Source organism: Lepus europaeus, chromosome 11, assembly GCF_033115175.1.
Source record: "Lepus europaeus isolate LE1 chromosome 11, mLepTim1.pri, whole genome shotgun sequence".
In the NCBI taxonomy this organism is placed as follows: domain Eukaryota; kingdom Metazoa; phylum Chordata; class Mammalia; order Lagomorpha; family Leporidae; genus Lepus; species Lepus europaeus.
Genome location: NC_084837.1, coordinates 15,294,060 through 15,311,018, shown reverse-complemented (window position 1 = coordinate 15,311,018; position 16,959 = coordinate 15,294,060). Strand labels below are relative to the sequence as shown.

Here is a 16,959-nt window from a genome sequence, read left to right as displayed (position 1 = left end):
TCGGCAATGGTGGGACAACTTCACAGTGGCCATTGTGGTGCAGATTTGCTGTAGTTGCTAACCTATCAGCTTGCTATTTTACAGATACGTTGGAGTGGCTCTTACTCTGCAAAATTGGCATGAAATTCTATATCCACATTTTAATGAGTTCTTCAAAAATATTAATGCCTGGAGAGTGATATAATTTAGGCTGGATTAGAGACCCAAGGCCTTGTTTTTGGCATAACTTTTAATGCATCGAGGGGAAAAGGGTTGAGATCAGCATGTTCACCAGCTAGTTTTGCCAAGGAAGCTCTGAATTGGAACGGTGCACTTGTGTTCAGGGACTGTGCCTCTTTTTGTTGGCTCAGCATCTACTTGGGGAACTGATCACATCTGCATGGCCACAGAGGCGTGAGGGCTTCTGTGCATATTTGTTGTAATTTTAAAGCTTCTGTTGCTGAATTGAAGGGTGCATGTTAGTTCAGCTGACTCATGGCTTCTGAACTTTATATTTTTGGCCTCTAGCTATAACTTGGGAGTTTTCCCATGGATACAGCATTTATCATGGCATTCCATCCTGACGGTGTAAGGAATGTATCCAACAGAGCTACAGAAAGACTTTCAGGCACTCTTTAATATACACTTCAAATGACCAAAGTCTTGGCCTAGAATAGGTTTTGGATCAGATGATTCTATGTTTTCTAAAAGTCTGAAATTTTTGTCTCATGACATCTGGAGAGGTATTTCCTCATTTGGTTCTGTTGGGTGCTTTCCTTTGAAAGCTCTCCTTTTTCCTGCCCAAAGGAATTTTGTTCACCCAGGAGTATCTCAGTTCAGATACATGAAACCACTCCTAAAACACTAAATCAGATTCCCAGGAAATTTTTTCTTTCTCTAGGATACCACAAACACTATTTGACTTGGGACAGTTCTGTATGACTCCCTCTCAAACATGGATTGGCTCATTCTTGTATTCATCTTTGTTGCTTATTCCACTCACTGTGTGCATCTTGAAGACTGTAATATAACGGGGCTTTTGCTGAATGCCTGAAAATTTCGTTACTTTGACATGGCATTTTACTTTTACCAAATAGAGTGCATTTACTATGCCAAACACATATGAAAATATGTATTTTGTTTTCTTTTTTAAATATTTATTTATTTATTTGAAAGACAGAGTTACAGAAAGAGAAAGAGAGAGACTTACCTTCCATCCACTGGTTCATTCCCCAAATGGACACAACCACTGGAGCTGGGCAGATCTGAAGCCAGGAGCCAAGAACTTCTGGTTCTCCCATGCGCGTTCAGGGCCCCATGCACTTTGGGCCATCTTCTGATACTTTCCCATTCCATTAGCAGAGAGCTGGATCAGAAGGGGAGCAGCTGGGACTAGAGCTGGTACCCATATGAGATGCTAGCGCTGAAATTGGAAGCTTATCCACTACATCATCAGTGCTGGCCCCCCACAATGTGTATTTTATTAATTCTAAATTCTATGTCAACGAGTATCTTGGTGAATTTCCAAGGATTCAAGTATTTTTGAAATCAGAGTTGTATCCTCTTCTTCTCGGTCTCCAGTGATCATCTAAGTGCAGTCATGTCACTGTTCCCCTCACTCTCCCCTCCCCCACCACATTGCAGGGACAAGCATTCCAACAGAGTGTGAGGCACACTTTGTTGTGTGGGTGTCAATATTGGTTTCAACTGGGAACAGTTTTTCTGAAGATATGCTTTAGAAAGAACATGGGAAGTTGTGGTATATGGTGAATTTGTTCATTTTCTGTTGCTATAACAAAATGCTGGAGGCTGAGTACTTTATAGCAAAAAGAGGTTTATTTAGCTCACAGTTTTGGAGGTTGAAAGTGCAAAACTTGGTGAACCCACCATTTTAGCCTCTGTTAAGGGCCTCATGGCAAATGACATTATAATAACATGAATGGGTGCAGAAGAGATCATATGGTAAGACAGGAAGCCAGCGAGATTCCAGGGTTATGAACTTGCTCTTATAGGAGTTAACCATCAACCCATTAGAAGTACATAAACCTCTTCTGAGTGTGGTGCCCTCAATGATCCAGTTATCTTCTAGGAGGCCTCACTTAAAGGTCCTACCCCCTTTCAACACCACCACACTAGGGATCAAGTTTCTGGCACTTGAGGGGGGACACACTCAACCATATCCAAAGCATTGCACATGGTACATTAGGTTGTCATTCAGAATGCTCTTCCCTGGGAAGAACTAAACATCCCACTCTGGTAGCAGAAGGGTTGGCACTAAGATTTGCTCTGCCCTGTGAAATATGATGGGAAGTATATGTGGCATTTGTTCCACAATATCCAGCAGTGCTGAAAATAGAAGGAGCTAAGTACATATGTAGTCAAGAAAGAAAAATAAATCTTTGTTGTAAACTACTGAGATTTGAGGGCTATTTGTTATTGTAGCATAATCCAACCCAGACTGACTGATACAAAGAGTGTTCCAAGTATAATGTATACAGTGGAGTATTTCTGAATGAGGAAGAAGCAAATGATAAGTGATAAGAACTTATTAATTATTTAAGGTGAAGATACTGAGATTTCCATGGGATTTGAAACTCAGATTCAATAGATATTAAAGGTTTAATGTTTTAACTCAACTAAAGGGTCACACAAATATGTTAAAGACTTCTGTTTTCACTAGACAGTATGTAGACATAACAATCCGTAATCCGAGATGGTTTAAACATTTACCTAAAGAGTGTAGTACATAAAAATGCATTATTTCACAAACTGTCCTAGGGACTTTACAACTTTGGAAGATGCTGTTGGAAATATTAATAATCATATTATTGATAAGAAAGAAAATAACTCAAGAAGGTGATTGTTTATATTGGAAGAAGAGAGAAGAGAGTGTTCTTGTTTACTGTGGCTCTTGCCCAGAGCCTGAAAGTGCAGATAAGGGAAGACATTTCATGAGGACAATGGGTATGAATTAACAGAAGCAGGAAAATGCACATTTTTTGAGACAGTGAGAACCCCTTTTATGAGTAAACAGTACGCTTAATGTAGATATATGTTGGAAAATTAAATAATTTGGTAAAATTTGGAGACACTAAAATTCGCACGTGCATATGTTGACATTTATTGGAGGCAATGAGCCATAGATTTTGAATATGGGATGACAATGGGTGTCAATGTTTTGTTTCCAGAGTGGGCAGATGGAGCAGAGCCTAGGGGTCAGGAGAGGGCAAGACTTAGTATCAGGGTCTGACCCATCTGGATGGTTATCCTGCGAGTCAATATCACGTGAAACAACGGAGGTGTCATCAACTCTGCATGAGTGGAAGCTATATTCCATTGATGATACTAGAACATAAACTTAGCTGTTTCTCTAATGAAAATCATTCTATGCTTTCTCCTCATTACACGCACTGCAAAAATTGCTAACCTGCAAAGTAGTGAATGTGTCTTTATTATTATTATTATTATTATTTTTGGCCAGGCAGAGTTAGACACAGATAGAGACAGAGAGAGAGAGTTATAGACAGTGAGAGAGAGACAAAGAGAAAGGTCTTCCTGCCATTGGTTCACTCCCCTAATGGCCGCTACGGCCGGCACTGCGCCGATCCGAAGCCAGGAGCCAGGTACTTCCTCCCGGTCTCCCATGCGGGTGCAGGGACCCAAGTACTTGGTGAACTATGCTACCTTCTGAATTCTTCTGTAAATATCATTAGTCAGACAGAAGCAAATTGCATGGTTGTGGTCCACGGCCTTTTCAAATGCATGTTGTTGGCCCATGGAAGTCAAAGCAAACCCTTTTGTTTGCCGTGTTTTCTTCATTGTATTCCTTGTCTTGTTTACCCCAGGTGCCTATCCACGACTCTCACTGAGTTTTCGGTTGAAGAGAAACATTGGATATTTCATTCTACAGACTTACATGCCCTCTATACTGATTACGATTCTCTCGTGGGTATCTTTCTGGATCAATTATGATGCATCTGCTGCTAGAGTTGCCCTCGGTATGTGCTATTTTTGATTGAGCTCCAAAATGTAAAGTAACCATATCATTATAATGTTAAGGGGCTTTAAAGGTTAGAGTTCAACTATAATTTTTGACATCATGACACCAGTCTTGCCCATGCAGTCACTTTTTATCTTGAAACATTAATTTCATGCACGATTCCCTTGATGTGTTAATTTAATTATAAGGCTCCAATGTGAATTTCCATGCCCACGAAAGGGAAAATATGCTTGCAGAATATTTGCATAATAAAACTATTTTGACACTAATTTTGAAGCAAGGATTAACATCTCCTGTTCAAAATTATTCCATGGCCCAGAAAGAAGACTTGATTAATTGTGCATTCTTCTTTTTTAAGTCAGAAAAATAGTCAAATATTGCAGCATGTAATTGGAATTACACAATTTAATGAGCATTAAAATATGCAATTAGATTCTGAGTGATTCCCAAGAGTTCTAGTAATCTTTCCTGGCCACTGGTTATTTGACAACTGGATTACCAGCTCATGTACAATATATATTATAGGTTCCAATATTATTTTTAATATTTTTGTCTACTAAGGGAAGGCCTATGTTTTCAGAAAGCTTGTTTTCTTCTCAGCTAATTATTATGAAAATGTGTGGACAAAATAATCATTTTAGGTAATTGCAGAGCTGATGAGAAATCTTTGGTCCATCTTTTCTTGGGTCAAAGTTGGGTTTAATTGCTGCAAATGAAATTGTCAACAATAGATTTTTTAAAAATTGATGGAAAAGAATTATCAACACGTTTACTTGATAACAAAAGTTACAGAAAAACATAAGAATTCTAGGTTCCAGCTAACTCCTGATTTCTTCCTCTTTCTATATACCAACTTTCCCAGGCCTTTAAGTTAACTAACTTTTTTTTAAGCTATGTTGAGTTAAACCCACAAATGTGTGACTTGCACAATTGTGTTCAAGATTAGATTTCTTCTCGGGGAATACACATAACTGTGACTTGAAAAAAACCAGATGGGTATACTGAAGGTATTTGGTGATATACTGAAGGTATTCGGTGAAGCAAAAAAGAACTCTGCGAAGAACTCTGCGCTTTGTTTTGCATTTCTAATGGGTATCCTAAGCAAAATTCTCTAAATAAGGCTGTAGGAGTTCTCCATAGACTTCCGAGGTTGCCATGTAATCTCAGTCTTCATGTGCATTTTCCTTTTTTTTTTTTAAGTTGTTCTCTTTTTTTTCACCTGTAAAATGTGGAGATATGATGAATTTGGAGGAATAAATCCAAAATTTGTGAAAATATCTCATTATATAATTTTCAATGCTCTCCTCTAATAAAAGGAATATAAAACACACAAATACAAAATTATTGGGACCCTTTCCCAGGCCTGGAAGGGGCTGTAAAAGTGGAAACCTGAAGCTCAAACTTCATGAGCTGCTCAGTGAGAGTTCATCAGAGAATTGGTCGTTACTGTGATAATTAGAATCAGAGTACCAAAATAACACAATTATCTGACATCAAAAGAGGTAAGATGCACTGAAAATGTGAATATCTGTATTTTTCAGTTAATAGAAATTTTATAGTTTTTAAATTGTGAAATAATTGTTTTCCACAACATGAAACTAAGTGTATCTGAAGTGGGTTATATTCAAGCCAATCTCTTTGCAGTGTATGACAGTATAATCCACTTTCTCTCAATAACACAGAAACAGCTTTATTATTTTAAACCAAACTCTGCCCCCTGTGGCTTTGCTGGAATGGCTCTGGTTGGTTGGGACATCTGGGAGGCAGGTGTGAGAGGCAAAGTGTGTAGATACTTAGCGGGTGAACCTGAGGCCAGAGGGCTGAAAGGCAACTGTGGCTTTAGGAACTGTGGGGTCTGGACACAGTAGTCCCACAGGTCCAGCTCTTGGACTGGGCAGCAGCGCACTCTTTTCTCTGACCCTCCTGCCTGTAAAGGGCTTGTGTCTGAGTCTGTGTCTGCAGGTGTCGGGAAATGTCATGGTAAACTCTAACAGGTTAAAAACCAGCGTGCTGCTGGGTCAAGAACACTGAGCATCATCATCATCACAATAACAACAGTAATAATAAAGGCTGAAACCTATCCACTGCTGAGATGTCCCATTCCCTGGCAGGGCCATGAATAGAGCTATTTATTCTGCAGAATACCCATGGAAGAATAGGCAGTGTCCCTGCTCCCATTCTGCAGAGCAGGGAAATGAGGTACAGCAGAACTAGGTTAATGGTACAAAGTGTCAGAAAAACATTTCAACCCATTTAGTCTAACTCCACGGTCTTCTCACTTAACTGCTACAGGTACAATAGTCCCCTTATCCATAGTGTCACTTCGGGCAAGTACATGAAAAATTGCAGAAATAAAAAAATCTTAATTTTTCAATATCTTTTATTATAGCATGTTGTTATAATGCTTCTATTTTTATTGTTGTTAATATTTTACAATACCTAACTTATAAACTAAGCATTATCCAAAGTATGTATGTACTGGTATAGAAAGAAATAGAATTCAATAGTCTCTACAGTTCCAGGCATCCACTGGGAGTCTTGGAGTATATCCTCCTGGAGAAGAGCAGATTACTATAATTCCTAAAGTGTTAGACATACTCTATGGAAGAGCAATTTGATCTACTATGTTGTAAAAGCCACAAATTAGAAGAATAAAGTAGATATAATTTTAAATTATTGTTGTTGAGGGATCCCTCAGAACATGTATGCTGCTCCCGTGCTCTGTGGTTCTGTACGAGAATATGGCCATGGTCTGGAGGTCTTTGACTAGAGAAATACCCCTACACCAGCCCATCTGCAGCCCTCTTCTTTGGTATCATGTCTCTGAAACACTGAGAGTGCTGTTTGTGTTCTTCCCAAAGGCTGCACTGCAATAAGTACACCTGGTCTCTAAAAGAGGCCAGAAAGGCACAGTGTCTGCAAGACAGAGGGATGCGTCGCCACATCCTCCGAGAAATAGTCTCACTCGGACATTGGGTACTCCAGGGTTGACTGAGGACAGAATTGAGGCCTGTTCAGCTGCTGCTTCAGGCAGCTGTGCTTCTTGTCTGCCATGGACACTTAAGATTTTATGCATCTTTTGCCCAGAATCTGACCCCCACATACATTCAACTATTTCTATTAGCATTCACCAGACTGCAAAGTGGGAAGTTGATGTTAGGTGATCTTTCTCAAAATCCTGTAGTTCAGTGATCAGTGAATAACAGTATCAATAACCTTAAAAATAGAAATGTGTACTAATATAATTCAGATCAGAAGGAAGAAAAGGAAAATATTTTGATTCAGGAGTAGGTAACATCTGGCCCACAGGCTACATAAGGCTGATGAAATCATGTGTTGTGGCCCTGCCAAGGCAACCATAGGCAGAACATGAAATTCAACAAGTCTATAGCAGGCTAACTTTTAGGTTGGAAAGTTTGCATAGCCTGTGAATGATGTTATAAATACCCAAATGGCCCTTGGTAGGAAAAAACTTCCCCACCCCTGGTGCAAATAAGAATTTTTATTGCAAAGTCACCTTTATAAATGCAATTTTTCAAATGCAGTATTTCACTGATATAATCTAATTGAGAAATAAGTTAAGGCTAACAATTAGTAAAAAGACATACTAACTGGTGACTATACAAAAAAGGTGAAAGCTACCGCCATGTGGCCATCTTCTGTACTGTAGTTGGATGCTGTCAGCGTAGAGAGCAAAAGTTCAGTTCAAGCCAGGAAACCTAGAGGCTACTGAGGAATTACTTTTATGAAATGATGGTGGTAATATGATTATTTGATGTTGTCAGTTTTAACAATACCAGTAAACTACTTACTGGCACATCACCATCACCAGTGCTGTTTAGACAATGCATTTAGAATTCCTATGAGCTGTAGATGGCTTGAGGACTCACCACACCTGAGAAGGGATTTGGTCACAAGCCATGTGGCTCTACTGTCCAGGCTATGGGCCATCACAATGCACTACTGTCCATAGTCTCCAATAGATGAGGCAAAATGACAGTAAATGCATTGGCTTTTTAAGCTGAAAGCTCATGTGAACCCAAACTGGAAAGCTGGAACATTGTTATCAGTCTGTTTGCCGTTGTTGTAAAAACAATACCTGAGGCTGAGTAGTATATAAAGAAAAGAAGCTTATTTGTCTCATGGTTGTGATGGTTCAACAACATGATACTGACATCTGCTTAGCACTGATGAGGGCCTCCTTGGTGCCTCATAGTAGATAGCACTATGGTGGGAGTGTATGTGAGAATGGGAGAGAGATAGAGATAGAGAGAGAAAGAGAGAGAGAGAGAGAGACAGAGAGAGAGAGATATTAAAATTACAATGTAAGAAAGCCAGGGAGCAGGGAGGAGTTCTTGCCTTTCTCTAACAACCCTCTCACCAGAACTAATGATGGTTCGACAAAATCTGCATTAAATTTTTCCAAGTGCAGCATCCCCAGTGACCTCCATCAAGTCCATCTCTTAAAGTATCTACCACTGTTCACATCACCACACTGGCTGCCAAGCTTCCAGCACACGAAACTTTGGGGCGATACCTCAAACCATATCCAAACCATAGCAAGCCCTCACTGAAAGGCTTATTGTTAAGGGACTCTGTTATCCTGTGTGGCAGGCCTGGAGCCAGAGTCCTCACACATGTCCTCAGGACCTTCTAGACTAGGCGGAGCACCTGTGAGATGTGCTCGTCATCCCTTCCTTTTGTTTTTCATCCTATTTCCTGGGAACATCTACTGAGGCTTGTGTTAGACCTGTCCATTCAAAACTGTCAGCTGGAGAAACAGAGCAACAGCTAGAGAGCAGAGCATTCAAGCTTCCCAAATCGATTTTGAAAGGTGAAAAATAAGTAATGGCAGCAACATTACAAAATTTTTGAATAATGATGAGAAGGCACGATTTTGTAGCATTTGCATGATGTTTTCACATTCATTTGCAAACTGCAATTATCCTATTGCATTTTCAAATTTGAAAAAATTCCCAGGTGCACATGAATGTGGTGTTAGAGAAGAATGTTAAAAATATTCTGACATATTAGATTTCCATATACTCCATAAGCAATCACAGTTTGTAGTGATACATAAAAATAGTTTCTTGGGGCCGGCACTGCGGCTCAATAGGCTAATCCTCCGCCTTGCGGCGCAGGCACACCAGGTTCTAGTCCCGGTAGGGGCGCCGGATTCTGTCCCGGTTGCCCCTCTTCCAGGCCAGCTCTCTACTGTGGCTAGGGAGTGCAGTGGAGGATGGCCCAAGTGCTTGGGCCCTGCACCCCATGGGAGACAGGAGAAGCACCTGGCTCCTGGCTTAGGATCAGCGCAGTGCACCAACCACAACGGCCATTGGAGGGTGAACCAAGGGCAAAGGAAGACCTTTCTCTCTGTCTCTCTCTCTCACTGTCCACTCTGCCTGTCAAAAAAAAAAAATAGTTTCTTGGTTCTTCAGTTCCCTTCTCTGCTATTAGGAGCAGATCAGAGATCAGAGAAGGGAGAGCATGTGTTGTGGAAGAGTAAGCCGCCTTCCTTGCTCTGCAGCCCACCCCTGGTGAGCTGAGTTCTGCAGTCTCGAGGTGCTGTCCATGGGACACTGAGCATAAGGATGTACGTCTCTGAGGATGGGAAGGGAATCCAGAGAGAATCAGACTAGGATGCTTAACAAATCCACACCATCCACTGGAGATGTGGATAAAGGGGTATGCTTAGAGTTGCCTGAGCTCTGTTGCAGAGCCTGTATCCTGAGAGTGATGTCTTGTCAGACTTACACCGCCTCCTGGCCTTAGTTCTGCCATTCATTTTTTTGGATTACTGGGGGTGAAAGATTATGGTTCGGCTTTTCCTTTGAAAAGTTTCATTTTGGGGAAGGTCTGACATAACAATGCAAAGAAAGCTATTCTGTCTAGTCTGTCTTGGAAGACAAATTAATAATCATATTAACTTCAGTTGCCCAAGTAGAAAGAGTTGACCCTTTGCAGCTTGTTACTTTGTTACAAGCTTTGTAACTTGTTAAAATTTCAAAATAACAGTCTATACATGAGCATGGCAACTAGAGTAGTTACCATCCCATCAGGAAGTAAGGGATACATGCATTTTCTTGCAGATGTAGCTTTCAGTTCAAGAAACTCTGGTCAAGTTGCTAACCATTATGTCCCCTGGTCTCAGTGGTCTCAGATTATCCCGTTTGGAACTTTTGTGTAGCGAGAACTACTGCTATGTTAGACAGAGAATCACAAAAGATGGTCCTTCCTTGGAGCTTAGTCTCAGTTTAGTCTTAAACGGAGGAAGACAGTGCAATCATTCACACAATTACATGTACAGAATTAATTGAGATAACAACAGAAGGATTTGATCAGTTGTCCCAGACATGATGAGATTCTATGTTATAAAAAGATCATTAACCTTTGACTAGAACAAACATTTCCTGAGTGGTTTTTCTAGATTATGTACAGTTTGTCTCAGTGAAGCAGGGAAATTTCTTTGTCAGATAACTGCCTTCAAGAGCTTCACTCAACTATTTATTTTTAAGGCAGGACTTGATCTCATCCTTAGTAATTAAAAAAAAAGCAAAAACAAAAACAAAACAAAAAAATGCCTCATTCCTCTCACTTTCCATAAGCACTGTAGAAAGAATTGCTTTCTTCTGAGGCGTGGTTTCACCAAGCACTCACCCTTAGCCTTATCTCCCCACCCTTGGAAAACTTCAAATTCATTCTTGCTCTTCCGAGGTTTCTCACCCCAACACTCGGTTCTTTGTTGAATTCTGGATTTGTTTTCATTTCTTCCACTCTACATAAAAAGCACATTCTTCTTTGTTCCCTTGCATATCTCTTCCTCTACTCTCAATATTGGCCCAGTGTGGTAAGAAGCCACGCCCCCAAACAATTTCACTTGCCTAGAGCAGAGGTGCCAGCTTACTGTACCTGGCACACTGCACACTCAATCCCTCATATCTGAGTGTTTCAAGCTGTTTTGGAAATTATAAGAGGAACGTGAGAAAGGAAGGCAAGAGCCACACAGCTGCTGCCACTCACCGCTCCCTTTCTTTAACAGGGATCACAACTGTGCTGACAATGACAACCATCAACACACACCTTCGGGAGACTTTGCCCAAAATCCCCTACGTCAAAGCCATTGACATGTACCTTATGGGCTGCTTCGTCTTTGTGTTCCTGGCCCTTCTGGAGTATGCCTTTGTCAACTACATTTTCTTTGGAAGAGGCCCTCAAAGGCAGAAGAAACTTGCAGAAAAGACAGCCAAGGCAAAAAATGACCGTTCCCAAAGTGAAAGCAACAGGGTAAGATCCCAAGTACTTGCCCCTCTCCTACAGTGGCTCAGTTACTGGGTGTATTTTCATGGCCTTTGAACAGGAGTTGTGCAGACTTACTGATCATAATATGAAATATTTCCTTGTGCAAATCACTGTTTCTTACAAAACCAACATTAGTGCAGATGCTGGAAAAAAACAGTGTTTTCTATTTCCTTACAAAAAGAACAGAATTTGTGGATCCAGAATGAACGAAGCTCTGGAGTATGGGGACCCAAACTTTATAAAAAGAAACATTTTTCTCAAATGTTTCCATATTCCTTTGACTGTAAAATTACCATTTTAGTGACTGAGTCTGCTGTCATTTTGTGCACTGGGTTAAGCAGACCCCTCTCTCATCCAGCCTCAAACTAGCCATCATCCTCTGGGGAAAATCTAAGTACAAACGCAGTAAGAAAGGCAGCAGCAGAGCTGTGTTCAGGTGCCATGATAGTTCTACTCTGCCCTAGCCCTTCTTGGGTGTGTCTAAAAATTCAGGATGGGCCATGGAGAACACACCATATTTGGAAGCCATTGGGCTGTACATACCAAAGGAACATAAACTAGGTCCTTATCCTCCAGTTCAGCACGAAGTAAGATCTTTCAAATTGCTAGTGCCTTTGTCATTAGATGGTATTCCACTTTACTTTTAACAAAAGCAGTTTCTATTGTAAATGTTAAGTAATATTTTAATGAAAAAACATTGGAATTGCTACATGTTTCTTTAAATGTATCCTTCCACCCCTTTTATCCCATCAAATCCTCAAAAATGCGTTTCTACCTATTTGCATATTGGGTTGGTTCCTATGTTTTTCTTTTTTTTCTTTCTTTTCTTTTTTTTGTAAATTTGCGAAACCTGCTTATTTCTCAAGCATGGGGAGAGGAGATCTGCTTGCATCTTAATTGTGCCCTTCCTACCATTTTAGTCTGCCCCCTCATAGGGAACACATTTGCTCCTTGGAGTATTGCCTGTGTCCATAGGCACAGCATTGGCCCAGCATATGTCCACGAATGTTCATGAATGAGTGGAGGCATGTGAAATGAATGTAAATGGCTCCCTTCTTTTCGGCAAAGCATAAATAGAACTGGTCTTAAAAACTCAGAATCTTTGAATATAGCCAGGCTTCCCACAGGCCAAATTATCTTGAATTTCTTACTGGAAAATATACTTAGTACCATACTTATGTTTCTAAATAGATCTGACTCTTACTATGAATACACAATGTGCTGTGGCCATGCTGTTTCCAAGGAAACTAGAATCCATCACATATTACTGTTTCCATGACAGAGGCACACATGCACACACGTGGACATACAAGGCTGTCTTTCCAAATTCCCTCTTAATTTACAAAGATCAAAAAATTGTTTCCTTTCTTCTAAATGTGACTTTTAGAATAAATTGTGCTATAGAAATACCATGTGTGAAGCTTCAGATTTAAAATAAAAATTATAGACAAAAAGCTTCTAATAGCCACAGAGAAAATGAACAGAATAAAGAACGAATATGTAGTAAATCAGAGGCAGAGGATATTTTCAGTTGATTATTGAGCCCATTTTTATCATTTGTTTTTTTCCAAAACATGCTTGTTTCCTCAGAGGTTTTTTTCTCTTACATGATCATATTTTTATAAATCTGTAACTGTAGATCAATTAAGATTGAATGTAAACACTCAAATGCATGTATTCTAGTTTAAAGGCATATTTGATGTTCTTAAAGTTAAGCATTAAAGTTGTTCTTGAATTTACTGATAATTTTAAGTAGAAATGAACTCCCCTAAAAGTTTGTATCAAGTGATGTAGATGTATTTAAAAAAAGTGAAAAAAGAATGACAAATATCCTACAAAGACAAAAATGGTACTGTGAGGTTATACGTGAGCCAACAGCTTCAACAGTTCTTTGTAATATTCACTCATTAATTTTCAGTTATAACACTTGGTACTCTCTATCAATGCCAGGAACATCCTGCAGTTTTGCCTCACCTGACAGCAATTGGCTCCACTGCAGGGACATGGCTTATCATTGTTTTTCCTGGGACAACTATCTGTGTCCTGAAAGGCATGGCAGGGGCACTGTAGACCACCAATGATGGATTTATGCTACCAACAGCTGCTTTTGGGACTATGACTTTATTGATGTTACTCTAAAACATGAAATAGATTTTCCTTCCATTTAGTGTTTTATATTTAAACTTAGAGATGATTCGTTAGTTTCCCAAGACCAGGGTACAGTGTCAACTTTAGCCTTAATTTATTTGTTTATTTGTATATACTCTCTATTTATTTGTTCATGAGTAGTTTCTAAAGGCAAGAGTTAGGCTTTGTTTGCAATGTAAAACAACATTATTATTAGAAGCTTGGTGATATTTTGCAAGTTGACCAATTGGGTTTCAAATTTCTGGAAGTGGGAGAAAGTCATAATTCTTGCCAAGAAATCTGAGCTACAGATTCAACGTCACTGTAACTAATGAGTAAGATTTCATTCTTTGTATGACAAATCCTTTCTTATTCTTCTAAAACTAGAATATTTTACCTAACCAGAAGCTGAAAGGTAAGTAGAGAATGAGCTATCCACTGTGAACCAACTGTGATGTATTTTAAATGAGGTGTTTCTAATCTTTGAGTGTTTCCAGCTGTCAAGGTTATAGAGCAGGAAGAAAAACTACATTGAAATCAATGATTCTAATTATAGTAGATATGAGATGGACCCTTCAAAATAAGGAGTATGCATGAAATGATTTAAAAATTGCAAGTCATCTGTCATTTTATAAGGAGAGTACTTCATCCATACTCATTTTTTTTTCTATTTTAAGACCTAAACTCTAGCTGATAGAAAAGATTATCATCTCTTTAGGATGTATTTGCTTAACGTGTTTGGTTTCTAAAATTTAATAGGTTTTAATAACCTTTTACTCCCTTCAGAAAAGATAATCTTCTAATAATGAAATGAAAACTGTGTGTAAATGTTCAAATGTAAGTAAAGCAGTCAAACTATTTTACACTAATATCTTATTAATTCACTATGTATTTAAGCTCCTTTGCATATCAGTATGCTAACTGTGTTATTTCTACTGCACGTATTCATCCACTCTGGAATGAAAATAATGTAAAATTGTGATGGTTTTTGATTTCAGGCTGTTCCAAGACAGCTACAGACTGTGAATACCCCCAACCATGGATGTCCTAGGCACCCAAGAGCAGATTAGTTTTGTAAATTATTGGCAATGTTTATAGAGAAGCAAGTTTGGCTTTCCTCTGGGTAGGTTTCCCTTCACAAGGCTTCAGAGGCACCATCTTAGATTTTTAGTTTCATGGAGTCATTTTTCAAATACACAACACTGACCAAAATGGTAGATTCACATAGATGTGTCACTAAATTTTGCAAGCTCAATAGTCAATTGACCTTATTCCTCATGCCTTCTTGCTCTTCCTGGGCAGTTCTTAATATCACCATATATGTTATTATTTCATTACCTCCCACTATTCTGTTCTCTGTGTCCTAAAACACCTTGCTTTTTGGGCCATGACTTCCCCATTCAAGACCCAAGCCTCTTGTTATTCATTACCTTGTTTTTGATTTTCACCTACCATTTGTCTGCATCCTGCATCTCTCACTCCCTCCTACAATTTGTCTCTGTTCTACCAACTTCCGTGGCACATACTGTATGCTTGTAAAAGAGCAAATCACTCACAATCTTTGGGTTTGATAAGCCTACCCTAGCCAGCAGCATCTAACTCCTTCTATCTCCCTGAACATATGCACTTGTGATTCTGATCTGGCAAATGCTTGTGTAATGTGAATCCATGAATAAGAGGCATTTGTCATACATTTGGTCCCATTAGACCTGTATGTTTTCTTACTTTCCTGCTGGAAAAGAGGACAAGGATCATAAATGCCATCTTTTAAAAGCCTGCTGAAAGTGAGTCATGAGAACCATGAAAGTTCATCATTATTTCCTTGGTATTTTATTCCCCAAAGTTGTAAATTTGAATCCCCTGGATTTTGATAAAAGGAGCTTTTCATTTGGTATTTTTGATAACTAGAAAAAGATCATATTTAAAAATGTATTTTAGGGGCAACATGTAGTCTTTAAAAAAAAAGCATTTTTGCTAGTTGTTTGATGTTTTACCTGGTAGAACCCTTTGGGCTCAGGACCCTTTTTGAACTCATCTCTGTGGTCATATAACTGGTACAGGGCACAAAAATGGTATGCAGCAAGTGTGATGATGTTTTGCATGAATATTCTTGAATAATTTTAGATCCTGTGCATGTCTCCAGTGAGGTGTCCCATCTTACAAAGTAGATGATTGAGCTTTTCATCTCACAGTTTTGTTTAAGACATAATGTAGGATATAGAGAGAACTTTTACTTTTTTATGTTTATAAGGTTAATAGATTTCATGTATTTTGTATATAGAGTTAGGAGCATACTGATACTTCCCATAATACCCTCACTCCCATCTTCCTTTCTCCTTCCTTTCTTACTTTGTCTTTTAATTTTTACAATGTAATGCTTGCAGTTTATTTTATAGTCAGAAGCTTATCCCTCCACTAAATGAAGAATTCAACAGATAGTGAGAAGAAAAAAAAAAAAAACTGTCACCCAACAGTGGAGACAAGGGCTGTAAACAATAATCAGATCTCAAAACATCAATTTTACTCATATACATTATATTTTTCATACACTATTAGTTACCACAGATCAGGGAAAACAGAATATTTGTCTTTTTGGGACTTTTTTTCACTAAATGTAATAGATTCCAGTTGCATACATTTTGTTGTGAATGACAGGATTTCATTCTTTTTTATGGCTGAGTAGTAGTCCATAGTACGTTTGTATATATCTCACCTTTTCTTTTTCCAGACATTGTTTTTTGGACATTTGTGTTAATACCAAATCTGAGCTATCGTAAAATGAGTTTCAATAAACATGAGGGTACAGATAACTTTTTCATATGCAGATTTCATTTCTTTTGAGTAAATTCCCAGGAGCGGGATGGCTGGGGCATATGGTAATTCTATTTTAAGATTTCTGTGGTATCTTCACACCATCTTTCCACAATGGCTGTACCAATTTACATTCCCATCAACAGTGGATTAGAGTACTTTTTTTTTCCCCCAACCTCGTCAGCATTTATTATTTGTTGATTTCTCTATGAAAGTCATTCTAACTAGGGGAGGTGAAATCTCATTGTGGTTTTGATTGGCATTTCCCTGACGGCTAGCAATCCTGAGCATTTTTTCATGTGTCTTTTGGCCGTTGGAATTTTATCCTCTGAAAAATGGTTGTTCAATTCCTTTGCCCATTTCTTAACTGGATTGCTTGTTTTGTTGGAGTTTCTTGAGCTCCTTATACATGCAGGATGTTAATCCTTTATCAGCTGCATGGCTGGTAAATATTTTCTCCCTTTATGTTTGTTGCCTCTTCACTTTGAGTGTTCTCTTTGCAGTGCAGAAGATTCTTCACTTGATGTAATCCCATTTGTCTATTTTGCTTTTATTGCCTGTGGTTCTGCGGTCTTTCCAAGAAATATTTGCCTATTCAATGTCTTGCAACATTTCCCCAAGATTATCCTCTAGTAATTTGATGGCATTAGGTCAAATATTTAGATCCTTGATCCATTTTAAGTTGATTATATATATGCTGTAAGGCAGGGGTCTTATTTCATAGTTCTGCATGAAGAGATCCA

General features: G+C 38.9%; 1 protein-coding gene across 1 annotated transcript in view; it reads left to right on the top strand.

Moving 5' to 3' along the window:
- Positions 1 to 16,959, top strand: part of GABRB3 (gamma-aminobutyric acid type A receptor subunit beta3) — a 220,938-nt gene that overhangs the window by 195,081 nt on the left and 8,898 nt on the right. Inside the window, exons 7-8 of the mRNA XM_062204564.1 lie at positions 3,825 to 3,977; positions 11,019 to 11,263. Coding sequence (XP_062060548.1) covers positions 3,825 to 3,977; positions 11,019 to 11,263 — 398 coding nt within the window. The remainder of the gene's footprint in view (positions 1 to 3,824; positions 3,978 to 11,018; positions 11,264 to 16,959) is intronic.